This window comes from Suillus bovinus (assembly GCF_016758785.1).
Source record: "Suillus bovinus strain UH-Sbo-P2 chromosome Unknown EDB93scaffold_1, whole genome shotgun sequence".
NCBI classification, from domain to species: Eukaryota; Fungi; Basidiomycota; class Agaricomycetes; order Boletales; family Suillaceae; genus Suillus; species Suillus bovinus.
In genome coordinates this window covers 985,564-1,008,785 of record NW_024542057.1, presented here as the reverse complement: position 1 = coordinate 1,008,785, position 23,222 = coordinate 985,564, and the positions used below count along the sequence as shown (strand labels likewise).

Here is a 23,222-nt window from a genome sequence, read left to right as displayed (position 1 = left end):
GTCCTCAAGTGAGTTTCAACTACTGCACCACGTGTATCCACTTATAAAATGTTGGATCTACTAAGTGAGCCTTGGCTTCATTCTCTCTCCAGCTAGCTCGATTTCTTCTATCATAATAGGCGCCCCCAGTATGTCCGTCGATAAAGAAGATATCAACTCTGTTGATGCCAAGACTGGTGACCTTCGTAAGGTTACACCAAAGGCCCACGATGCGGAAATAAAGGCTGCAGCACATGACCTTGATAAAAAAGAGTCGCTCAGTGCATACTTTACCATCCTTGCCGCTGGTTTTGGTTTGATCAGTGATGGTTGTATGTTTTCGCTTTAAACCACAGATACGTAACAATTGGTCACCTTATCTACCACAGACCAAAATAATCTGATGACGATGAGCAACGTTCGTTAACATCAGGCGCTGCAGGTAATAGGAGAGTTCCTGACTTGATTTAATAGGTTATTTTCAAGAAATTATACCCAAATGACTATACATCTATCGTGTCTACCCGTGTCTCAAATTCCTTGCTAGTTGGTGAGTGGTGGTACTAGTAGGAATGCGGCCCCTGCCCATATCTGATTTCGACATTTTAAAGGTGCTGTACTTGGTCAAATATTCGTGGGTTTGATTTGTGACAGGGTGGGACGCAAAGTCGCCCTTGTCTCGACAACCCTACTGATTGTCGTCGGTGCTATCCTTGGTACCGCGGCCCATGGTGCGCACGGAAGCGCTCAGGGATTGTTTTGGTTCTTGACTATCGCTCGAGGAATCACGGGTGTTGTATGCAGATTTTTCATGATGCATTCTCCATGATCAATTTTATTAGGGCGTTGGAGGCGAATATCCTGCTTCTTCCACGAGTGCTAGCGAAGCTGCGAACGAGACAGCACAGAAAAATCGCGGTCCAGGTTAGTTTGTACCAATTTCCGAAATATGGATAACCTTAAGCGAGCAGTATTCATCATGGTCACGAACTTTGTTCTATCCGTGCGTATGCTCGCGCTATTCTGACGGAAATCTCAACAATTCGAATCAGGTCGGCGGCCCTCTTGCTGTATCTGTGTTTCTGATTGTCTTATCGGCTGCTGGAGAGAATCATCTACAGACGGTCTGGCGCGTGTGCTTTGGTATTGGCATATTGCTCCCTTTGACTGTATTCTTCTTCCGTCTTCGCATGCTGAGCTCTAAGCTGTACCGCAAGGGTGCTATCAAGCGTATGTGTAAGTCTACTTTGATACCCTTTGTTTTTAATGTGATTTTAGGTCGCGTCCCATATGGACTCGTATTCAAGCGTTATTGGCGAGAGCTGATCGGAACTTGTGGGGCTTGGTGAGTCGTTCTCGGATCAAAGGCACTGGTTTGTATCTCATCTTGCAAACAGGTTTCTTTACGATTTTGTAAGCCAAGTATTGCGATTGTGCTTTTCGCAAATCTCACATCTTTCTTCCCCAGGTCACATTCCCTAACGGTGTCTTCTCGGGTACCATTATTTCCAGCGTTATCCCCAACGGCGACATAAAGTCGACGGCAGAATGGCAACTTCTTCTCGGAATAATCGCGCTCCCTGGTGTTTTCGTGGGTGCCTATCTCTGTAATAGATTGGGTCGAAGAAATACGGTGGGCAGTGCCTCCTTGATCATAAGTGCACACTTATTTGTATTTAGATGATGCTCGGCTTCTCTGGATACCTCTTATTTGGACTCATCATTGGACTGGCTTACAACAAGATCACGAAAATTATACCACTATTCATCATTTTGTGAGCTATCTCACTAGATTTCGTTTTTACATCTTTGACGATTTTTTATAGCTATGGGCTCATGCAATCAGTCGGAAACATGGTATTTGTGCAATTTTTATGAGCCCAGTGGCACTCCATCTCACATTTCTTAGGGACCCGGTGATATGCTTGGTCTAACGAGCTCCGAGTCATATGCGACTCCAATCCGGTACGTCATTCATGATAATCAGGTGATCCAGTGCAAAGTACAAACTAGTCAACAGCGGCACCTGCTACGGCTTATCTGCTGCTATTGGGAAGACTGGAGCAGCCGTTGGCACTCAGGCTTTCACTCCCATACAGAACAATCTGGGTAAACAGTGCGTTAGAAGTTTTTCTTGATATAAATCCACCCACTGAACTGCCTTTGAAGGTGGACGTTTATCATTGCCGCCATTTGTGGCATAACTGGTGTCCTGATCACGTATTTCTGCGTCCCAGACATGACTGGGGTTGACCTCGCCGATGAAGACGCCAAATTCATGAAATACCTCGCTGATAATGGTTGGGAAGGTGAGGTAGGGGAAGACGATGAGAAGGCGCTCACAGATCACCATGTCGCTGAAGTTGGTTCTGCTGAATAACTTTGAAGACATACTTAAATTTATTACTTGGCAGTGTTTTGTGTATAGTCTATGAACTCTATTCGTTTCGGTTCAGTACTACAGTATTAGTTACCACTAGTTTGCGCAATCCCTACATCTCATGCAGTCATGAAAGTCACGGTATCGTCACACTAGCTGATTCCGTTTGACACTAGACATTAAGGATTTGCTGAGCGTCATGATCAGTTCATCGGAAACGCAGTCGGTGACTGCCCATTACTATTCGTGACATAAGTGTGACTTACGAAATAGTGAACCGAAATAGAACCTGACCGTGACAGTATAGTTAGTAGTTTTCTGCCTGCCGACAGTTAGCATCTGAGGGTGGATCACTGGGCTTTCTTTTTGAATGTCGTCTCCGCTACTACGGACATCGCGCTCTTTGTGCTCATCGTGTCTTCGTTGGCGACATCACAGACTCTACTCGTCACAAGCAGCGCTCGCGACCTCGGCTGTTCCAATAAGTAACCTTCATTCAACAGAAACACCATCTGCTGGACCTAGTAATGCGCTAGCGAAGACAACGACGCTCAATCGGGCCAAAGCCTCCGGAGAAACGAAGGAAGGGCAACTAGTGGAGAATGATACACCCTCCCAGTCTCGAAATCCACTAGAGCCGACTCGTGTCGACCTATACCTCGCTTCGATACACGCTGCAGGCTTGGAACCAACTTTGGATGACATAGAGCGCTGCAGACCTAAGAGACACTCGCCACCGGAGTCGTCCAAATATGCAGAAGAGTATAACAATCTCTTGGACACACTCTGTCGGTCCTTCAGCAAGGACCAGCTACGGAAGTTTACAGAGTTGTATAACCTCGGCCCTATATGGACGCGTAGTTCCAGACGTAAAGTAGAATACGCGGAATCCATTATGGAGAAGCAGTGGAACTGGCCCTCCCTGAAGGAAATCGAGAGAAAGCAGAGAGATAAAACAGAGGTTGTTATAAAGAGTCAGTTATGTTCCACATATCGTTTCCATGTTGAACTGACTTCCATAGCATTCTCTGTCAACCCAAGTCAACTTTTTCTCATTCTTGGTAAAGGTAAAGTCTAATCAATTCACGGCATTCCTCTTTTAACGACTAAATTTCTAGATGGCGCCGACTTATTGCAGCTTTCCATGCAGTATAATGTCCACATTTCTCTGGCTTCCAATCCACTTGCCCTGCGAGTGGAGGGATTCAGGGGCACAATGAAGCAACTCACAGAGCACTTGAGTGAACTGAAAAAGGTAAGGTTGCCGAAGTTCACGCCAATGTTGGAAAACTAACTTATCTCGAGGGTATCATTGATGAAATCATTGAACTGCCCTCAAAACAACCTATTCGTCAAGACCTGGTCCAACGTATATCACGCCTTGCTGGTGCCTATGTGGAGAACCTTGGTCACAAGGGCAAGGCAGGTTCTACTGTTTATCATCTAAGCAAGTATTGAAAGTGCATTTAGATCAGGATTTGTGCTAAAGACACTGACAAAATGGACACTGCAAAACGACTTGCTATCCGTGCTTCAACAGAGGTTAGCCGCCTCATTATAAGAATATTGCCTATCCTGCTAGACTGATAGACGGCTTAGACTCAAGGTGGCCATTCTTCACCCCTTCTTTGTTATGTGCCAGCAAAGGCAAAGCCCGAGGATTCCGTAGCGCCTTCCTTCATGCCACACATGTACTCTATCTACCCTTTCCTCTCCCCTCGGTCTTTACCTTGGACGATGATTAAAGGTGCATCTTTCCGGGTTCGCAGAGTTGCAGATTGGCTCGGTGGTACTGCCATCGAAGATGCGACAAAAACAGGTGGCTTGGCAGGCGAGCAAGGAAAAGTAGTAACGAAAACTGAGTTAGCTTTTCCCCTAAGCTAGGTTGAGATTTCTACTGACGTCTTCTCGAAGGGAATCTACAGATCTTGAGGCACTACTTCTGAGTGCTCCAAAGACCCCTGGTCACGAGAGACTGGTCTCTGCATCGTAAGCACTCACTAGACCAAGGGCGCTGTTTCTGACGTCACCCAAGCTTTGGGCACATCGTTCTTGGGTCTGCATCACCGACCGGACATAGCGTCCTTATTCCCCCCTTAAAGGGAAACTGGACATTATCAAAAATTCTCAAATGGTTGGACACTTCAAATACTGCGCTCACGTTCGTTCCCAGGTATGTCTGTTGAACAGTCATCTCAATCATAGGTTAATCTGGACTTCCAGTCTCCCTGCTACATTATTGAATTCGCCACCTTCCAACCAAAAAGTCATACACCGCGTCTTATATCGCACGCTTCCAGAGTCTCGACTTGAGAATGGTCTCCGTCAGCAATTAATCAAACTAGAATTGGAGTTCTCAACGTCAAATACGGCCGAGACCAAAGCGGCAGCACTTGAGTACAGTGACTCAGAACATGAATTGGCAGGTGACTTAGCTTTGGAACTCGACGCCGATCATAACCCCCCACACCCCCTGGAGCCATCTCAGGACCCGGCCACCCCAGGAGGACCTCCAAAGCACGCAGAGCAAAACTTTCAAGAGGCGGTCGTCAACGTTTCTGAAGCAACGTGCCTCGAAGGCGCTGAATCCGCGTTAGATATCATGATGCCTGATCGGTTTGTTTGATCTCCAATCTTATGTGATATGGACTAATTTTGGGGTAGTCCAATGGACGTTCAATTCACTGTCTTCGAACACGCATATGTTGGTGCAGGTGACCAGCCTGCGCTGCTCGTTGATTATACTGAGCAACTTCGAAATTTGTACGCTTCTTTCAAGCATCTTTTCCATACTTGATCTCACTCATCCCATCATTGACAGTTTAACTTCTCAAGATCGTGAAGCAATTCAACCACAGCCACCTGTTACACTCAACTTTCGCGGTCGAACCTACTTCCTTCAGACTAGTTTAAGTGTGCGCAAAGTTACGGAGACACCTCAGCTGTCAACGGGGACTGGCAAGAACATGGAGCAGTCTATTCCTGTGCGAGTCATAACAGAAAGTGTGTTGGACTTGGAGAGTAACCAGAAGTTTACAACTTGTCAGGTGTGTTGACCATGTGATTTGGATTTATAGTGGGCTTATTCATGAACTAGGTTACGCTCGATAATTCTGCAGGTCGTGAAGGTTGGACTCGGTTCCTCATGTCGTGTGACCATATCAGCACTGTTTCAGTCCCTGCCCAGGGTCTCGATACAGATCTCCCAGCCCCTTAGCTTACCATTATCGTATACACTGAACTAATCATCGATGCTCTCAAGTCATGAATGTGATGAATATAGTACGAGCATGCATGAAACTAATTGTAGTAGTGGTAAGCTGGTCATGCTCATCTTCGCTTTTTGTTTGCCTTGTCTCTCCGTTTCTTGGCACGTGTCTGTTCAACAGCAGTCAGCTTCTGCAAGATCAACGCACACAAAGGATTTACCTCTTTTCTCATCCTTGCATCGACCATAACATAACGCCCCTTGATGCCTTTTGGTCTACCTTGGACTCCCTTGTGAGCGCCCTTCGCGACAACCACTTTAGTTTCCTTCTTTTGGTTCGTTTTTGCAGTTCCTTTGCGCATAAGCTTCTCTATCTGCTTTGCCTTCTCGCGCTCGCTCATGTCTGATGTTGAATTCACACCCTCTGCTTTCTTCATCGCCTTCTCCAGCCGCTGTGTTGCCCGTAGCTTCTTTCTCCCCTTGGCCTCTGCAATCTTCTTGATTGGGCGTGCATCCAGTGCACGTTGACGCATTCGCAGAGCAGCTACAGCTTCTTTAGTCACGGGGATATTTGGCTTGTAGTATTTTGCCTCATCATCCAAGAACCACGACGGTAAGCCGTCTTTTGCGTTGAGAGAATAGCGGTTGAATCCGTCATTAAGAAGATGCGTTTTGGTAGTTTGGCGATTTACTAATCGCTGAGCAATGGACACAGATTCCGCTGTAGTTAGACCGTGCTCTAGAACATGGGTCAGTGGTCATCGAAAATACCAGATGGGTTCATTGCACAAACTTCTGATATGCTCCTGCTTAGCCTCATCTTGGTTTTCGTCCTCAGCGTCCCACATTTCGATATCGTCGCCGTCCTGCTGGGGCACAACTTTGAAGTCACAATCAGATGAAGCAGTAGGCTAGGCGATCTCATAAGCATGGAACTTAAAATGAGTAATTTCAGACGTACATCATCCTGCCATTCTTCCTCGTCACCATCATGCTGCGCCGATGCCATGTCTATATCCTCCTCTTCCCCTTCTTCTTCACCCTCTATATCATCAAGACCTTCCACACCGCCAAAAAGGTCTTGACTGAACCATACCTGGGAAATACGACTCCCTGCAGCTGGCTCCTCTAGCTTCGTCACGAGCCTGACCTTTTTGTTTGACCTCATTTCTGTTGCTTCAGGTCTTCTCCTCTTTTGACCTCGCGTCTCGTGTTCTTCATCGTCACTTTCATCCGAGGAATCGTCATCGTCCCCCTTTGCGGTCTCCATTCGATCCCAACCACCTTCCTCATCACTTTCACTTTTTTCGTCGTCCTGAATTCCATCCCATTTCTCCAGCATTCCGTTCTTCTGCCTTGCTTGTCTAGCCTGGAATTTCGAGTCGCGTTCCTTCAGCTTCTCTTGGTAAGCATCATATAGGCCATCCATTTCTGCCTCAAGCCGTGACGCCTTTCGATCCCTTTCTTCCTCAGAATCGAGGACCTCGTCCTCTTCATCGTCCCCTGCCACCACCTCATCTTCATCTTCATCCTCCGGCGTGTCATCATCCACCCGTATGATCCCAATCCCGCCTTTATTCCTCAACTGCCTTTCAGTGCACGTCAAATCAAACATATCTTCTTGGCCCATTCCTAGCGAAGCATCGATTTGCTCGAGACCGATATCTAACGGGGCGGTCATCTGAAGCTGCATTCGTTGGATTGTCTTGGTCTTAATCTCATTTGCACGACGACGTTCACGTTTAGTACGCGCAGCTGCCTCGACGTTCAATCTTTCGAGCTAATACACGAGTCAGAAGGACGAAAAATCATAGGCCCAAAAGGCAAACCTCGTCTCGAATTTGCTGCTCTTCGTCAACTTCATCGGTGATCTCGACGGTCTCTGTGACATCCTGAGTGTCCTTCGCCTTCACATCTAACCCGATCTATGGGCAAATGTGAGCGACCTTTGACGAGTGAAATAAACGGCACCACTGACTTCTTGACGAAGCGCAGTCCGCCACTTGAGCAGATTCTTGAAATCACCCTTGCCGAGCACTTTCAAATCCTCACAGCTTGCCTGAACTTCGGGAGTAGTGATATCAAGCCGCAACCACCTGAAGAACACGTCAAAATGGCACAACAGCAAACTAACGGTCATACTCTTTTTCCTCTGGCAACTCAAAGGTTATTGTGTTGACCAGTCCGAGCACAGATATTGGATCGGCACTTCGAATAAAGTCAGCTGCAGAGGCCTTTTTGAACAAAAGGTAATCCCCTTCATCGTAACCATCACGTTTCCGGCGCTTCTTTTCAGGTTGAAACACATTTGCTTGTGCGTTATTTGCAGATGTACCCTTGTCTGCACCAGACGCAATAGTAGTCGACAAGTCCTTGAAAACATGTCTTGGATCCAGAAACTTGGGATCGATGTGTTTGGGAGCAAGGAAGTCCCGGCAGACCACGAAAATCTCAGCAGACACATTTCTATCTCCACGTAAATATCAGATACCACTACCAGGATAAGAAGACGCACCTAGATGAGGGAGGCTTTGTAGCTTCTACCTTTCCAAAAAGCTGGTTGAAGACCCAAATAAGATTATTGTAGTCAACACTTCGGAAAACTTTAGTGACAAATGTCCCGCCTTTGACGAGAAATTCCACAGCGAGTTTCAAACTCATCAGTACAAGTTCTGATTGGCTATATGCGTCCTGTACCCATGCAGTACCGACGTTCGGTGCACCATCATGAAGAACAACATCCGCCTTCCAATCCTTGATCTCACTACGAATGAGGTTACGACACTGCGTAGTGGTAATGTCTGCAGCAAACGTGACCACACGAGGTATGGGCTTTATTGGTACAAGATCCACGCCTGTAGAGTGGAATGAATGAATCAAGAATCATCTTCAAGTGTCTGTAAAACACTCACCGATAATAACGCTATTTGTTGGCATATACTTGCTAGCCACCTGTAGCCAACCTCCAGGTGCCGCACATAGATCAATGCAGCATCGGGCTGATTCGAGGAATGTGTATTTTTTGTTCAATTGAATTAGCTTGAAGGCTGATCGCGCACGGTAACCTTGTTCTCTGGATGCAATGAGTTGAATACTGTGATAATTCTGATGATCTAGAAAATGCGTACTTTGCAAGCTTGTAATACTTGTCAAGCCGACCCTTTCCTGTCTTTTTCTGTGCTTTACCCATGGCTGGATGGAAGCACTTATAAATCCTGATGCTAACTTTTTACATTAAACGTTCGGCAACAATATAACGCCTTGTACATTGATTACATCACCAACTAGAGCAAGTTAGCCCTCGACACTCCTCTACAGTGGTACTAAGAGTACTCTTCGAAATGGCGTTTCCCAACTCATCTACACCACTTCTCCCGCGAAATTCGACTTTTGTAACACCCTCGCTCCTTTGGAAGTCGGGGGCTATCCTTGGTTAGCTCTTTTGGCACAGCTAGTTGACAGAGTTTGAATATCGTCTGCCGTGTTGGTCCTCAGCTGCTACAGGAATGATTGCTGGGGCATTTGGTTCTCATGGATTGAAGCGCAAGCCAGGAATCACCCCTGAAGGATTGAACGCCTGGCAAACAGCGTCTCATTATGCGGTTTGCAACTGTTCCTCGCGTACTTTATGACTCTTTTCTAACTTCGAGCACCAAGATATTCAATGGCTTGGCCTTATTTATGATCTCGATGCATCCTCGATTTTCGACGCACAAGTTTGCTGGTCCTGCAATTGCGGGAGGAGGTTTTGTCTTCTCCGGCTCCATCATAGCGCTTGTTCTGTGGAAGTGCGGCATCTCCCTTACACATAATCCATGTCTGTGCTCTAATATCTTCATTATCCAGATTGAAATTCCTTGGACCTATCACTCCCTTGGGCGGTATGGTTATGATTGCTGGGTAAGCCGAACAACAAGACTTCCAGCGCACGCTCATGTTGTCATGTCGACTAGGTACATTACCTTGGCGCTCTAAATCAGCCATTCGCTATTACTTAGAATGTTCCCAACCCTTGACCTTGCTGTGAGCCATTGTCCCATACTATGTCAGTATATGACACTTTGAAAACATGCGCATTGTATACTATTTTTTCTCACCCATGCTGCAGGGCGTATCTTTCTTCTGTCGACAAATGTTTATACTTCCAGTTGCAGTCGAGCTCAGTAGGTTTGATTTAGTGCGTCGTTCAAATCACCTGCCAGGGTTCTGTTTGCTGCATCGTGTACTTTAGTAGATCCTGACCTTTGTGGCGGAAACTCTCCAGGATAGCCGTGTGACCATACTGATACACATTCTCATCAACAGTATCGAAATGGGGCACTGAGGATTTGTTTCCACGTCTCATCAGCATTTAATTAATTAATACCGTTTGCACTACCCTGCTCTGGTTGGCTCTTGGTGTGAAGCGTCAAGATTTGTTTCCTGTAATAACACGAAATTCAGTGTCACGTGATGGACGCGTTGTTAAAAGGAGACGTGTCAGCTCCGCTTAAAATGTGAGAAATAATCGTAGTGAGTACATCGTCACCTCGACAGTTTTCGCAGCGACCCCTCCCGTGATATCCCCTACCAGCCCGCCCATCGTCACGCACGCCAATATCTAATTATCTTAAGTGGTTTGAGACACCATCATAAGTCTTTTTTACGCGTGAGTACTGGTTGTGTTGGGCAGGAGATACACAGCGCTTAAGCGTAATCATCGGTACACATAGCCTAGCAGTCACCTGCCATGTCAGACACGCGACCCACTCTGAGTACCTCGCTTTCATCTACTAGCACGTCATCTACGAACGCGACTCGTGCTCCGAAACGACGTTTGACGTCTACTTCGGACCTCCCTTTTTTCACGCCTGCTGCCGCATCATTTAAGCCAAAGCCATATACACCAAACGGTTCTTCGGTTCCCGTCCCGCCGCCGCCCAAATTACAACCTTCTATGCGGACGCACTCAGTGTCATCTTTAGCTCAACATATGCCCATGATGGATCCTTCACTGTCTGATCCGAATATCGTTATCATTCATCCCCCGTTCGTTACCTTTCCAAATGCTCACCTGTACCCGGAAGGCCTCTCTTACTCGTTGATGGCTGCGAATCCGGATTGGTTCTTAGATCAGAACGATTTTGTCAACGGTTCATCTACCAGTCCAGATGCAATTCCTTATCCTCCGCAGCTTGAACCGCCTAGAGGATGGTGCCCAGCCAAGAAAAAGGATCTCAAGGCTTTGGGCCCTGATGGCTGGCCCGAAGGGGAAGAGCCCAGGCTGCGTTGCACATTCTGCAGGAGAACGTACGCAGGAGTCAATGCAAAAAGCATGTGGAGGCGACACGTATATGAGAAACACAAAATTGCCATGTCAAATCGTCGTGAAGGACATGATCGCACTCGCGGTGGCCGCGGATCTGGCAGTAAGCATACGCTCGAGGGTTGGCATCCCCTAATAACTAATTCTCATTTCAGGGGAACGAAATAACCATCACGACAAGGAAAATTACACAGATGATCGCCGGGCTTCCAGGGGACCAGACAACAAATCCAGAAAGTCAAGAAACTTATCCTTAAGAAATAGCATAACACCTACCCCAGACCCAGAGGATAATGACGACGATGATGATGCAGATGACGATGATGATGATCCCCCCGTTCCCTCTGCACCTGTCATTAAACAGAATGAGTTTCCTGCACTTTCGTCTCCTCCCGTCCTCAAACATGCAAAGTTGTTGGACGAAGGAGTCACGCTGACAGATTCCTATAATTTGCGGGGAGGTCAAGCTGATGACTCGAGTGCATCCCCAAAAACATCAAGATTTGCTGTTCCCATGTCTCCTTACGACCCGACATTGACGCCATCGTTCCGTCACTCTCCACCACGTCTTCCTTCAGACCAGCCCTGGCGCTTCCCGAGTCCAAGCCACCCCCTTCATTCTGGGGCTAGGGAATTTTGCTTGTCGATGCTCGCGCGTGCGACTCCTGTAACGAAAGGTTCTTCTGTTAACGATTCAAGTTCCCCAAGCACTGGTACGACGAGTGTTATGAATACTCCCTGCAGTACCACTTTCCGCGGAAAGACGTTTGGCGACCTCGGCAGCATATTCAGCGAAGGAAGCTCTCCTATCATCTTCAGACCTTCGCCACGCCACCTAATTTCTGATAATCGTTCGCCAGTGCCAGTCTTTACTCGCCTTGACTTCCGCAAACGCTTAAATGACTCCTCACTTGGCGGCGGTCTACGTCGCAAGCTTGGTCATGACCGGAAAAAAACTGCCATGAACAACTCCTTTGACTTGCAGGGCGGCTGGCTTTCTGATAACTCGCTCTCATCTTCGGTGAGCAGCTTGAGCAACCCAGCAATACTAAGCCCTGCCCGCCTAACCAGCGATGATCCCTTTGGGAGCCCGTTCAAGCCGCTTGAATCTACTTTGCGACACCCACCCGAGAAAAGGGTTATATTGCCGCCTCTGTCTAGTCCAGAGGTGGAAAGCCCAGTGATGAGACATTTCCGTTTACCGGACAATGAAACGTCAGAATCCAATGACGGACTCGTCGGCCTAGGCATTGGGTTGATGGCACCGTTTGATCTTTCTACTTCCCATCGCGAAGCAGAGGAGAAGGATGAAGCGGAAGTTGAGGGAGTGTTAATTGATGATTTGGCACCACCATTAAAGAAACGCAGAGTGACGTTTGGTTAGCCTGATGAGTGATCTTGTTCGTTTGTTCTACCAGTTTTCGATCCGCTTTGCCTTTGTATGTCGTTATCTGAACGGTTTCCGCTATTTATCAGCTCCAGAATTTCTCACTTGGCTTTGGCAATTGTTTCAGCTTGTACATGTACCTCCCGCCCAACCTACCTTACTTGTATACTGTTTTGCCTTGACGTGTATTTGTTCCTACGGCCGGTCTTGTGGTCATTTGGCCTCCCAATGGCCGGATTTCGCCCGGAGTGGGATCTCAAATCTACCAACATGATTAATCTGACTGCTGTCCAAACGCCCGAATTTTACTTCGTCGTGGACTGCCCCACAGTACCAGTATATTTATTACGCCGTTGCGAATAAAATGTAGTACATTTCGTGTTTCATTGACGCATGAGGATGTGAGAAAAAAGCGGAGATATATGAACGAAATATTCCTAATTTAAGGTGTTGTTGATCCATTTATTGTACATTTGCGGAGAGAAGGATATACAAGCAAGAACAGCCTAGTCGCACCGATTCCAAGTGCAAAGCATTCCCGTCCATCCGTCACGTTGCCTTCTACCATCTTTCAAAGTTAAAGGTATGTTTAAACCCGTATCTGTGAAGTTTTGTTTCAGTTCGCTGACCGCCACAACCCGCTCGGGCTTATCTCCTTGCAACCAGGTCTATTCAAGCACTCGCTGATTCTGCGCACACATTGCTCTCCTTGAGGGCTTCTCTTTCAGGCAACCAAGTAGGATTCAATCAGAATGCACAACATCAAATGTGAGTTTTGCTTGCTTATTGTCAATATAAGCTAACACGAGATTCAGGTGTTGTAGTCGGCGATGGTGCTGTTGGCAAGGCAAGTTCTCCTTCACATCGAGGCTCTGGCGTTGAGGGATTTATGGGTGGTCCAGACGTGTCTTCTCATCTCTTATACCACAAATGCCTTTCCAGTGAGTTTTGTGCACTCTTATGTTGAAGCAACATTGAAGTTATTTCATAGGGAGAATACGTGCCAACAGGTATGATCGGTGGGTGACCTGAAAGTGCTGCCGTCTCACTCAGTATCAGTATTCGACAACTACTCTGCAAATGTGATGGTCGACGGGAAAACTATCTCTCTCGGTCTATGGGATACCGCTGGACAAGAAGATTACGATCGTCTCCGTCCACTCTCCTACCCTCAAACAGATGTCTTTTTGATCTGTTTCTCGCTCGTCAGTCCACCTAGCTACGAGAACGTTAGAACCAAGGTATGTCACTCTTTGTGAAAATACACTCGCTATTGTTGTTAACCCCAGCAATCCAGTGGTGGCCTGAGATTTCACATCATGCGCCATCTACTTCGGTGGTCTTGGTTGGCACTAAACTGGATTTGCGTGAAGATCCTGCTACCATCGAGAAACTCCGTGACCGGTAAGGCTGGCATTTTAACCGAGATCTATTCTTAATCCTGATTTACCCAGGCGTATGCAGCCTATCCAGTACACGCAAGGGGTCTCGATGGCGAGGGATATTGGCGCCGTCAAGTATCTTGAATGTTCTGCGCTATCGCAAAAGGGCCTAAAGACCGTGTTTGATGAGGTTATCCGTGCTGTTTGTGAGCATGGTTATTCATCCTCATCGCGAGATGTGTTTAACGAGACTTATAGTGAACCCTCCCCCGAAGGAAAAGAAGCGCAGTGGTCGTGGTTGTGTTATCGTATGAGTGGATTTGCCATTCCACATGCTCATATAGATGGATTTTCTTTGTTTTATCATATCACGCCCATTTATGTTGTTGCTTCTGTTACGACCTATATGTTGCATCTTCCCGTCAATGATGGGTTCTTAGTATGAATGAGCGGTAGCTCGCTTAGTGCGAGTCTGAGTGACTTGTGGCTTGGTCTATCCCGGATATGGTGAAGCAAGTTACTTTTAGGATTGTTTCAGGATTGCCATTGTATTCTTTGACATTTGACTCCCAACTTGCGCTATTCGCTCTAGCGGACCTTACTTAGTTGGTCCAAGATTGCATGCTGTAATTACTCGCTGCCATACTCTCTTTTCTTATCAAGTCGACCACGTTCCCAATCTTTATCGATGCCTAAAGCACCAGGTTCAGTCGGCTCGGGAACAGGCGGCGCTACTGTACTCAAGAGAAATCAGGTCCAATATTTTTTCTTTTTCCCTCCCAAAACACTCAAATTATGTTTTAGGCCTGCCATCAGTGCAGAAGACGCAAATTGGTGAGCTTCAATATGATATTTCATGCAGCATTCTGACCAATAACGCCACAAGAAATGGTACAGTCATGTCTGGATGAGAGCTGCCTTTGCTCAAATAATCTTTCACCAGTGATGCCAGACGACCCTGCTCGACGTGTGTTCGCTCGCATAAGCATGCTCGCGACCATGCACAGCCTGGGGCGAACTTGCCGGAAAGGCCGGAATGCACATTCGACGAAGGTACGCGTCATCACTGGTAGATTGGTCCTCCGCTCAAATCTCAAATCAGTTGCAACAACGGAGACACCAACTACTCCATCAGATAGTCCCAAGAATAGGTTTGAGCGATTGGAGACTCGGATAAGTACGTATATGGCTTGCTTCATTCATGGGACTTATCAAGAAATACTCGTCCTCAGAGGAGCTAGAGGCACTTTTGAATCAAAAGGAACAGACGACATCCCCAGATGCTAATCCAAAAAGCGGTTCGGCTCTCTCGTCTATCCAGAATTCGCCTGCTTCTATTCAGTCTGTGCCATCGAGTTCACGTCCCGGATCGGCATCCACGATCAACTTCCCAAGTGACCTAGAATCACTATTGTCACCATCTAATTTGGACGTGAATGCTCAGGCGGTCAATCCATACTTTTGGAATGGCAATTCGCAACTCATGGAAGGTACAAGCCTCAGGATTGATGCTCCATTGCTTGCATCTAGCATGGGTACGTGCGGCCCCTCGTTCTTATAATTTTGGCCCCAATTCTCTTGTCAGACGTCATCTGGTCACATTGGCCTGTCAATCTACCTCACCCAGAACTCACTCGTCATTTGTAAGTCGTTTCCGCGATCAATTTATTTGGCTTACATCTTGTTCCAGAGTCGATATGTTCTTTTTGTTCCACCCGCACGCATCCCGCCTTTTCCACAGGGGTAACTTCATAGCTTCGCTATCATACTCACCAGACCATCCAGATTTCCCTGTTGCACCCGTTCTACATGCTATATGCGCTGTCAGTGCTATCTACACTGCAGCTGGAGGACCTCGGACAAATGCTGCAGACTTTCCATGTAGAGCCTTCATCTTTTGATTGCTACACCGCCTATTTGGCTAACAATCGTCTTGTGGCAGATGAAGGACAATTCGCACAGCCAGAGCTGCCTGATACATTTGCAGAGCAACAAGCAACGCATGCTAAGGAAGCGGTCGAGAAGTCCTTGAACAAAGGTCATCACTTAGTTCAATGCGTACAAAGTCAGTGCATCCATGTGAGCGGCTGTGTAGTAACTAATTGTCTTCCAGCGTACGTTCTACTAACGTGGTACTATTGGTGTCACTCGAAGTTAGTTCATGTTCTATCGAATGTTCTTTTTACTAACAAGCTTGTGGCAGATGGGTCGAGGTTGCTATGATTTACATATACCTCGTGGAATATCGCTAACTGCCCTTGATGCAGTTATTTACTTGCAGTGGCCAATCTTTGCGCGTTGCGATACCGTTGGGACTCAACATTTGCCCTCCCTTTCGTTCGTTACTTGGGAGCTCCCCAACAATGTCGATAATCCCGCCGCCTCGCACTCCAATCGAGGACGAAACACGGAGAAATACCTTTTGGCTAGCGTATGCGGTTGATCGCCAACATGGATCTGGCACTGGTTGGGCGCTCTCTCTTGATGATGATGATATCGCCCAAGTTTTCCCAGTCACAATGGAGCAGTTTGAGTTTGGGGTTAGTACAACACTCGCGTTTCTTCCTGCTAGCTGATAATCTACTTAGATACCTGTGAGCTATAACGTGCGGCAGTGGTGTCACGTCAGAGAAGCGGTGCTGTTTCATCCCCCCGACATCACTGATTCGTTCACGCTGTATATCAAGAGCACTATGCTTCTTTCTTTTGTCAAGAATTTTAACCACCGATACAAGATCAAATCGAATTTGGGAGACACGAGATTCCTACCGGTGAGGAACTTCGCAACCCAGGGATATGGAGATCAGCCAGATATCCGGTCATCACCTGCCTTCCTAGAATTGGATCAGTTGCTCGTGTCGTTCCGGTCATCGTTTCCAAGTAATCTGAAAGACCCGTTCAGAAATGGACTGGTGGACATGCACTTATACACGACTTTTCTCACCGCGCATGTGTGAGTCGTTGAAGTTTTCTGATTACATATGCAAGCTCATTGTCGTGTTTCTAGATCGATCATTTTCCTTCATGAACCTCACGCCAATCTGGATAGGGCCAATTGCATTTCCGCTGCCAAGATACTCGAGAGTGCCCGTGCAATTCTTGAACTCATATATGCGGTGTGGTCCACGAATTATGATATTGGGCTTCTAGACTATTTCTGCCCAGTATGTGACAGCTAGCCTGGGCTCGCCTATATCTGATCTACTTTACTAGTTTTGTTGGTATCTTTCCGGTCAATGTTTTGGCCGCTTCCTCCGCACTGCCCAGAATACTGGTAGTGTCCAACAAATAGACACCCTACGGGCAGAGCTTGACTTTGTAAGGTCAGTGGTGCGTGACGCATGGTGATTGTCCGAATAATAAACTCTTGGCTCAGGATGGCATTGAGCAAGATGGCAGAACGAGTTCCCCTTGCATGTACGTTGTCCGGATGACTTTGCTTCCAATACTGAGTGTTATATTTTTAGACCGATATCACAGAATGTTGGATGCTTGCATTCCGGAAGTTTCTGGTTCGACGGCCTTGCATCCGACTCCTGCGGACGGGAGACCAGTTTCTAATGACACCGATCAGCAATTGCTTCTCAGTGTCTCGCAAACACACACGAGTCCAAATCAGCCCGACGTGGCATACTTCCTTAAGATAAATAACATAAATCCCCAGCCCTAACTTTCCCGGCCCAGCTTTTTTGGTAACAGTCTGTCTCGTTATTAAGTTATCGCAATATATAATGTATTGTAAAGTTTGCCATGTTTTGACTTTGTTCGTGAAGTACTCTAGCAGCTCAAGTTCCATGTACTTTTTTTGTTTTTTTTGAATCTTGATGTGCTACGATCACTACATGCGTTTGAATGTATTCAATTCATTTTGTAATGACTATTTTCGACTACAAGGTCACTCGTTTACATATGCACCTTAGCTATACGAAAACATTTATAGTACCACAATCAGGTATGACTCGACAACTATGCAACCGAGGCTGCACGACGACTGAGGTGGCAAGCAAGCAAAGTCGGCATGCATGCCCTCATGCAATTCAAGGCTGATGAGAACGTTTCTTGAAACTGTGTGTGTGTCCATAGATACTGTCCGCGATGAAGTTCACTGCGACGGTTATAACGTTAAGCGGACTCAGTGTGTGAGTTTTTGTATGTAGAGCAGTCTACCTGGACAGAACGTATGATATCGATGTCCGTATCGATGCCTGCTTTGATTTTCCTAGGTCCGCCCGGAACATATTCCCATCAAGCGGCATTTGACGTTTTTGGTGATTCTGTACATTATGTCGCAAAGCAGACTATCGCTGGTAAGTCGGTCTTATCTCCTTGTCACTCTCATTCGGATCTCAGCCGCTTCTAGGCGTCGTCGAGTCACTATCCTCTGAGCTGCCCTTTGGTATCATACCACAAGAAAATAGTACCAATGGGTCGGTGGTCGAGACCTACAACCTACTCAGATGCGAATTCGTCGGTCGCGATAGTTTTGTGAGAGGGGAGACGCACTTGCCCATCAAACATTCCCTGGTCGTTCGCAAAAACGTCAAAATCGAGGACATCGAATACGTTTTCAGCCACGAACAAGTAAAAAAACCCTTTCTTGCATATGGCACTTTCTAATTCATGACTGCAGGCCTTGGGTCAGTGTAAAGCGTTTTTGAAAGAAATCCTCCCAAGAGCGTCGCTTGTGCCGACAGACTCGACTGCGAGTGCTGCTCGTACATTGCTCGGCCCACCATCCGACAATTTTGATCCCTTCAAGAGTGCAGCAATTTGTTCAACGGTCGTGACTTCGCTATTTCCCGGCCTGGAGGTGTTGCACACCGGCATTCAAGATGGAGAATGTATGTAATCTTGACGATGCATCAACGGAAACGAGCTGAGATTTTGCAGCGAATATGACGCGCTTTTATATCGTATCCTATGGCGTGGACGTTCAAGTCCCTTGGCAAACGCCACCCATCCACCAGAAGCGTGCTCTGATCCGTCTCTTGCCTGATACAGACTCGGTGTCATGGGACTTTTCACGGGCGATCAAAGCGCTCAAGATACCCATCTCCCGCATAGACCGACGACCATCCCCATATTCATCCACTTTCCATGATATATACTTTCTCGAAGTGTTTGCCGAAGGAGGAAAAGAAAGCGATGTTACCTGGTGTGATTGCGTGAACCAGGCTGTCGAAAGATTAAGGCAAGCAGGTTTGGAATCCACAGTTCTGGGCATATGGTAGTATAGACATTCGTGTAAACCAGAATTACAAATAAATTCGTTTCATGCAAGCTCCACTTGCACCATATCGTGTCACATCATAAAATTCAGAATTTCATCCACCAAGCACGTGAAGCCGAAAAGATATCACTAGGAAAGAGCCTGAGGCTCATGGGGCAGTACCCTGTATTAACTGATCAGCTTTTTCCGAACGAGGTATAAACCGACATTTGAAAGGCTTGGGTCGGCTTATTCGTAATTGTCAATAGCTCATCTTCTGAAAGTAACGACATGACACACCTAATCAAAGAGGAAGTGTATGCAACTTCAGGTACAATCTCGAAGCCATCCTCATCAATGCTTCTCTTGATCGAGTACACGGATAAAATGCACGCAATGGAAAACCAAATAGTTTCAAAAGCTAGCCAGCGTCCAGGGCACATCCTGAACGAAGTGAGTAATTTTGGCCAAATGAATGTATTCCTGTAACAAACCGTCTTCCATACCCGAAGGCGGGCCAAGGAAGCTTGTTGATACCAAGATCGTCGTTCCTCTTTTGGTCTGAGAATCGCTCAGGATTGAAAATTAATGGATCTGGGTAAACGTCGGCGTCATGAAGGATTGCCCTATAGATGTATTAAGTTTCATTATTTTTCATTCTATCGACGTTGACTTACCAAGTATTGGGCAAGACTGAGGTACCGCTTGGAATAAAATAACCGCCGTATTCATCATCTGAAGTTACAAGGCGAGCCAACCCCATAGGGAGCACTGGATTCCACCGCAGACATTCCCAAACAATACAGTCAATAAATGGCAGTTTAGATCTGTCAGCAAACGTTGGCAGGCGGTCCATGTCAAGAACATCATCAAGTTCTTGCTGCGCCCGTTCCTGTACGTCGGGATGAACCAGCATCGCCAGAACGAAGGAAAGCAAGGTCGACACCGTCTGCAAATTCTAATAAGCGGCGACCGTTAACTCGCAAATATTTTCAGCGAACCGTATCTGCACCAGCTAAAATCGCGTTAGGGTCAACATATGTGTGCAATGAAAAGAATGACCAACCTGCATAGGAGATACCTGCGACATTTTTAATTATGGTCTCATAGTTGGGATCTGAATTTACATCCTGTTGCAACTTCTCTAGTTCCTTCTGCGCGAAACACGGAATAGCAGTGCCGTTCGCCATGCGTTCCCTCACTGCCTGGAATGGTTGGTCGATCATGGCCTTGGTCTTTTTACGCCATATCAACGCTTGACGCTTAAAATTTGCGCCGGGCATGCATGCAGGAACATATTTCACTGCAATGATGAACACTAGTCAACACTGTTGATCATAGCTCGTGTAGCCAACTTACAAATTGGTAGATAATCTACCATAAATGAGCCAAATATGCCTGCCATGCCAAGTCCTTGCATCGCTTCGTCCGCCAATGTCACGTAAATGTCACCTTTGTCCGAGACTTCATGTCCGTACGAGATTTTCATAACGATGGCTGCAGCTGTTCGGCGCAAGTGGTGAGCAAAATCATCCGGTGTATGTGCCAAATTTCGAAGAGTTGTATAAGTCTCCTTTGTCACGACCGAGTAATACTCCGACGTCAACATCCTGTGGAAATGACGACGGAAGAGCGATCTGTCTGAGGGGCGGAAATCCATTATTACATGCCTGCTATAATTGGCCACGTACGTTGTTTCCACCTGCTCCCGTACGGCATTGATGAAAAGAGCCAATCCCATCCCATTCTACGACTTTTTAGCCACGCATCAGTGATCGATTCAACAGCAGTACTTACAGTTCGACCACCATAGTTCTGATGGGCCTGTGTTTTTCATAATTACGCAAGAGACAAATCAAGTGATGAAACGAACTTACCTCGAAGAATAATTCCTGCTCCGCTTCTCAAAAAGTTCCTCTGCTGCCTGAGCCGAGTTGACGACAATGATGGGGTTGCCCAGAACGTAGACATAGATGATGTCGCCTGTAAACATTACGGATAGATAAGTTCGTTCATGAACATAACTCTTGATATTCCATGTGCCCTACCGTATAATTCTTTCCACTTCGCATAATGAAGCCACTGATAGCTGGATGGCAAATTAAAATTCCCGAACCAACCTGTGGGAGGACCAGGAGGAAGAGGTTTCTTTACGACAAGCAACATGCGTGACAAGAACCATGTCAGTGCGATGAGGACAAGAAAAAATGCTGAAAAATCAGCGAGGGACACGCTGAACGATGGCGGCATCATGTTCTATGATGGAAGGGAAGATAGCCTGACGAGGCAAACCTGAGGGAACGTTTTGCCTCGTCAGCTGATATTTGATCTTTAGTGTGACGAACCTTTAATAACTACGTACATTTGATAAACATGTCGCCCCTGTTTTATGTAATAAACCCCGTGACGTGTTATCTTCTTCTTTGCACCGCCTTCAAGTTGTTAATAATGGCCACCAACCCGTTAGCTGGTCCATCAGCCCTCAAGGACATCGTCCATCCTCAGTTCCATCAGAACAACTTTCCGGAAGAACTGTATGTCAAAAATGAACTCGGTCTTAAACTCGATAAAGGTAAATCTCTTGTTTGTTTTTTTCAATCCAGACCTGACAAGTCCTGAAGACGATCAAATATGTCGCTTGTCGTTAACTCCAACTGGATGTCCATTGGGACCACTTCACTGTCCTTTGCGACATACAACGCCATCTTCACAAAACTTTCAACCTCCAAAGCAGTTACCCACGCATCCTCGCGAGCGAGAACGTTTAGCTACAGTCTGTAAACATTGGTTACGTGGTTTGTGTAAAAAGGGCGATGCATGCGAGTTCTTGCATGAGTACAATCTCAGGCGAATGCCAGAGTGTTGGTGGTATGCAAAGTACGGTTATTGCTCAGCAGGAGATGAATGCCTCTATGCTCATCCCAAGGAACGCCGTGTTGAATGTCCTGATTACAAACGCGGGTTCTGCAAATTAGGTGTGCCTTTGTCAAATTACTCGTCACGTCGAGTCGATTAATTGTATTGATATTGTACATAGGACCAGCATGCCCTCGCAAGCATGTTCGCCGTGTCGCCTGTCAACTCTACCTAACTGGCTTGTGCCCCCTAGGTCCAGATTGCCCTCGTGGCCAGTGCGTGTAATTCATACTCACTCTTCTTGCTTGACTTCTTTTTGTTTTTCGTAGTCCAAAACCTAATTTACCGCCTCCTAAATCATATGAACCTCCATCGCCGCCTTCAAATCGTGATCTTGGCCCGCCGCCACCAGGGTATGGTCGGTATGCTGATTTCGATCGGGGAGCCATGGGTCCGCAGGTGATGTCGCACAGTGGAGGACCGAACGGTAGCGGACCACCTCGTAGAAACCTCGATGAAGTGTTGTGTTTCAAGGTTTGTCTCCGCGTGTTTGTTTGTCGAGGAAAATACTGATCATATGCAGTGTGGAGAAAAGGGCCATTATGCTAATCATTGTAGGAATCGTAATGTACCAGGCAATCGTGGTGGTTTAGATCGTGCCAAGAGGTTTGGCATGGAAGATTGATGCCTTTTCTGTTAGGTTCCCATTTACCATATCAATGTACTCTGTTGTGCCTTGGAATGAACCTGTCATTCAGACACTTTGAGGGAAACAACGCACACATGGAACAACATGCGCACGAAGTGGGGAAGGTTCTGTCACGGACTTCAAGCGGCACTTCCATTTTCTAACAAGGTTCAGGCCTTCCTCTCGCCGATAGCCTAACCCTGTCTGGTGCACCTGACATCTTGTTTACTTCGGATAGTAAGAATTCATATGCAGGATATAAACAGATGTCATAACATGCCATGCCAAAGAGAGAACCATTTGTGTGCTGGACAACAGATTTATTGTCCATGTACCTGCATTATAGTATCAGACTTACACTCCTCCATCCATCCTCCCACCTGGGTCACTAATGCGACATTCCAGCACTTTGCCCATCAGCCTGGGATAATTCTTTGATTTCAAATTGTGGTCACATTAAATGCTGATCTTATCTATACGACGCCTTCGTGTCATGCAGGTAGATGGCATTGTCGGCTCCCACTAGCTCCGCACGCGTCAATAGACCAGTTAAATGTAAACAGAAACACCTGTAACTTACGGCGACCTCGATGGCCTGCGAATACAAGAAGCGTTGGGCCGACTGGCAGGGTGGACTAAAGCCAACGAGATTCTGCATGAACGGACTAGATAGATGGCGTTGACCGGAAGGCTGTGTGTGAAGGAACTTGAGAGAAGCTGGAGTCTAGTTTGCTGTAAAGAGGGCTGAACATGCCTCTGGATAACGTTGGCTGGACACCGGTTGCACAGATCGTGGAACGTTTGTGTACAACAAACTCGTAACCAATT

At 46.7% G+C, this 23,222-nt stretch overlaps 10 protein-coding genes across 10 annotated transcripts; 8 read left to right on the top strand and 2 right to left on the bottom strand.

The window, feature by feature from the left end:
• Window positions 1-130: 130 nt before the first annotated feature.
• EDB93DRAFT_1260885 (MFS general substrate transporter) lies at window positions 131-2,551 on the top strand (the record flags this gene model as incomplete). Its single annotated transcript, XM_041454180.1, has 15 exons — window positions 131-311; window positions 369-397; window positions 454-529; window positions 591-775; window positions 822-903; window positions 951-982; window positions 1,032-1,209; window positions 1,258-1,324; window positions 1,377-1,392; window positions 1,448-1,612; window positions 1,660-1,754; window positions 1,806-1,836; window positions 1,889-1,944; window positions 2,000-2,095; window positions 2,149-2,551. The coding sequence occupies 15 exons, from the start codon at window positions 131-133 to the stop codon at window positions 2,357-2,359; spliced, it is 1,500 nt and encodes a 499-aa protein (XP_041313706.1). The 3' UTR covers window positions 2,360-2,551.
• Window positions 2,552-2,652: 101 nt separating this feature from the next.
• Window positions 2,653-5,624, top strand: EDB93DRAFT_1196743 (uncharacterized protein). The gene is made up of 12 exons (XM_041450892.1): window positions 2,653-3,333; window positions 3,382-3,426; window positions 3,478-3,614; window positions 3,665-3,781; window positions 3,830-3,901; window positions 3,959-4,221; window positions 4,274-4,348; window positions 4,395-4,532; window positions 4,583-4,975; window positions 5,024-5,122; window positions 5,181-5,406; window positions 5,457-5,624. The coding sequence occupies exons 1-12, from the start codon at window positions 2,730-2,732 to the stop codon at window positions 5,574-5,576; spliced, it is 2,289 nt and encodes a 762-aa protein (XP_041313705.1). The 5' UTR covers window positions 2,653-2,729; the 3' UTR covers window positions 5,577-5,624.
• EDB93DRAFT_1217287 (Spb1 C-terminal domain-containing protein) lies at window positions 5,540-8,822 on the bottom strand. The gene is made up of 10 exons (XM_041451082.1): window positions 8,696-8,822; window positions 8,480-8,640; window positions 8,083-8,422; window positions 7,710-8,033; window positions 7,546-7,663; window positions 7,397-7,492; window positions 6,529-7,347; window positions 6,361-6,478; window positions 5,789-6,306; window positions 5,540-5,737 (listed from the first exon to the last, which is right to left on the bottom strand). Exons 1-10 carry the CDS (start codon window positions 8,755-8,757, stop codon window positions 5,690-5,692), a joined length of 2,604 nt encoding a protein of 867 aa, XP_041313704.1. The 5' UTR covers window positions 8,758-8,822; the 3' UTR covers window positions 5,540-5,689.
• A 2-nt stretch (window positions 8,823-8,824) lies between these two features.
• On the top strand, window positions 8,825-10,024 carry EDB93DRAFT_1112741 (uncharacterized protein). Its single transcript, XM_041448156.1, has 5 exons — window positions 8,825-8,999; window positions 9,063-9,169; window positions 9,225-9,355; window positions 9,414-9,467; window positions 9,521-10,024. The coding sequence occupies exons 1-5, from the start codon at window positions 8,909-8,911 to the stop codon at window positions 9,540-9,542; spliced, it is 405 nt and encodes a 134-aa protein (XP_041313703.1). The 5' UTR covers window positions 8,825-8,908; the 3' UTR covers window positions 9,543-10,024.
• A 524-nt stretch (window positions 10,025-10,548) lies between these two features.
• Window positions 10,549-12,256, top strand: EDB93DRAFT_1074637 (uncharacterized protein; the record flags this gene model as incomplete). Its single annotated transcript, XM_041445105.1, has 2 exons — window positions 10,549-10,975; window positions 11,028-12,256. The coding sequence occupies 2 exons, from the start codon at window positions 10,549-10,551 to the stop codon at window positions 12,254-12,256; spliced, it is 1,656 nt and encodes a 551-aa protein (XP_041313702.1).
• An 833-nt stretch (window positions 12,257-13,089) lies between these two features.
• Window positions 13,090-13,955, top strand: EDB93DRAFT_1073973 (small GTPase Rac1; the record flags this gene model as incomplete). Its single annotated transcript, XM_041445058.1, has 6 exons — window positions 13,090-13,200; window positions 13,251-13,269; window positions 13,319-13,500; window positions 13,557-13,663; window positions 13,714-13,847; window positions 13,900-13,955. The coding sequence occupies 6 exons, from the start codon at window positions 13,090-13,092 to the stop codon at window positions 13,953-13,955; spliced, it is 609 nt and encodes a 202-aa protein (XP_041313701.1).
• A 374-nt stretch (window positions 13,956-14,329) lies between these two features.
• Window positions 14,330-17,801, top strand: EDB93DRAFT_1217278 (uncharacterized protein; the record flags this gene model as incomplete). The annotated part of the gene is made up of 15 exons (XM_041451081.1): window positions 14,330-14,475; window positions 14,585-14,694; window positions 14,744-14,818; window positions 14,874-15,176; window positions 15,227-15,284; window positions 15,332-15,522; window positions 15,584-15,706; window positions 15,755-15,794; window positions 15,845-15,854; window positions 15,909-16,181; window positions 16,230-16,594; window positions 16,649-16,805; window positions 16,855-16,964; window positions 17,018-17,058; window positions 17,109-17,801. 15 exons carry the CDS (start codon window positions 14,330-14,332, stop codon window positions 17,309-17,311), a joined length of 2,205 nt encoding a protein of 734 aa, XP_041313700.1. The 3' UTR covers window positions 17,312-17,801.
• Window positions 17,802-17,842: 41 nt separating this feature from the next.
• On the top strand, window positions 17,843-18,872 carry EDB93DRAFT_1074165 (Prephenate dehydratase-domain-containing protein; the record flags this gene model as incomplete). The annotated part of the gene is made up of 4 exons (XM_041445072.1): window positions 17,843-17,948; window positions 18,002-18,222; window positions 18,272-18,482; window positions 18,532-18,872. The coding sequence occupies 4 exons, from the start codon at window positions 17,843-17,845 to the stop codon at window positions 18,870-18,872; spliced, it is 879 nt and encodes a 292-aa protein (XP_041313699.1).
• On the bottom strand, window positions 18,827-21,190 carry EDB93DRAFT_1112717 (cytochrome P450). The gene is made up of 11 exons (XM_041448155.1): window positions 20,899-21,190; window positions 20,728-20,833; window positions 20,648-20,674; window positions 20,542-20,597; window positions 20,210-20,491; window positions 19,917-20,153; window positions 19,852-19,865; window positions 19,528-19,799; window positions 19,345-19,476; window positions 19,151-19,294; window positions 18,827-19,098 (listed from the first exon to the last, which is right to left on the bottom strand). Exons 1-11 carry the CDS (start codon window positions 21,101-21,103, stop codon window positions 19,020-19,022), a joined length of 1,554 nt encoding a protein of 517 aa, XP_041313698.1. The 5' UTR covers window positions 21,104-21,190; the 3' UTR covers window positions 18,827-19,019.
• A 55-nt stretch (window positions 21,191-21,245) lies between these two features.
• On the top strand, window positions 21,246-22,625 carry EDB93DRAFT_1112709 (uncharacterized protein). The gene is made up of 5 exons (XM_041448154.1): window positions 21,246-21,422; window positions 21,472-21,825; window positions 21,888-21,981; window positions 22,036-22,240; window positions 22,290-22,625. Exons 1-5 carry the CDS (start codon window positions 21,299-21,301, stop codon window positions 22,389-22,391), a joined length of 879 nt encoding a protein of 292 aa, XP_041313697.1. The 5' UTR covers window positions 21,246-21,298; the 3' UTR covers window positions 22,392-22,625.
• Window positions 22,626-23,222: the final 597 nt, after the last annotated feature.

Bases quoted from the DNA above. Each gene is read 5' to 3' on its own strand.
- EDB93DRAFT_1112709 (XM_041448154.1), top strand. From the start codon at position 21,299: ATGGCCACCAACCCGTTAGCTGGTCCATCAGCCCTCAAGGACATCGTC. The intron at 21,826-21,887 runs GTGTGCCTTTGT...TATTGTACATAG, and splicing joins ACGCGGGTTCTGCAAATTAG to GACCAGCATGCCCTCGCAAG. The intron at 22,241-22,289 runs GTTTGTCTCCGC...GATCATATGCAG, and splicing joins ATGAAGTGTTGTGTTTCAAG to TGTGGAGAAAAGGGCCATTA.
- EDB93DRAFT_1112741 (XM_041448156.1), top strand. From the start codon at position 8,909: ATGGCGTTTCCCAACTCATCTACACCACTTCTCCCGCGAAATTCGACT. The intron at 9,000-9,062 runs GTTAGCTCTTTT...GTTGGTCCTCAG, and splicing joins GAAGTCGGGGGCTATCCTTG to CTGCTACAGGAATGATTGCT. The intron at 9,356-9,413 runs GTGCGGCATCTC...TTCATTATCCAG, and splicing joins ATAGCGCTTGTTCTGTGGAA to ATTGAAATTCCTTGGACCTA.
- EDB93DRAFT_1196743 (XM_041450892.1), top strand. From the start codon at position 2,730: ATGTCGTCTCCGCTACTACGGACATCGCGCTCTTTGTGCTCATCGTGT. The intron at 3,902-3,958 runs GTTAGCCGCCTC...TAGACGGCTTAG, and splicing joins CTATCCGTGCTTCAACAGAG to ACTCAAGGTGGCCATTCTTC. The intron at 5,407-5,456 runs GTGTGTTGACCA...TTCATGAACTAG, and splicing joins AGAAGTTTACAACTTGTCAG to GTTACGCTCGATAATTCTGC.
- EDB93DRAFT_1217287 (XM_041451082.1), bottom strand. From the start codon at position 8,757: ATGGGTAAAGCACAGAAAAAGACAGGAAAGGGTCGGCTTGACAAGTAT. The intron at 7,664-7,709 runs GTATGACCGTTA...CGTGTTCTTCAG, and splicing joins GAGTTGCCAGAGGAAAAAGA to GTGGTTGCGGCTTGATATCA. The intron at 6,307-6,360 runs GTTTGTGCAATG...CCCATGTTCTAG, and splicing joins TAAGCAGGAGCATATCAGAA to AGCACGGTCTAACTACAGCG.
- EDB93DRAFT_1112717 (XM_041448155.1), bottom strand. From the start codon at position 21,103: ATGATGCCGCCATCGTTCAGCGTGTCCCTCGCTGATTTTTCAGCATTT. The intron at 20,598-20,647 runs GTAAGTACTGCT...AAAAAGTCGTAG, and splicing joins AGAACTATGGTGGTCGAACT to AATGGGATGGGATTGGCTCT. The intron at 19,477-19,527 runs GTAAGTCAACGT...ATACATCTATAG, and splicing joins TCAGTCTTGCCCAATACTTG to GGCAATCCTTCATGACGCCG.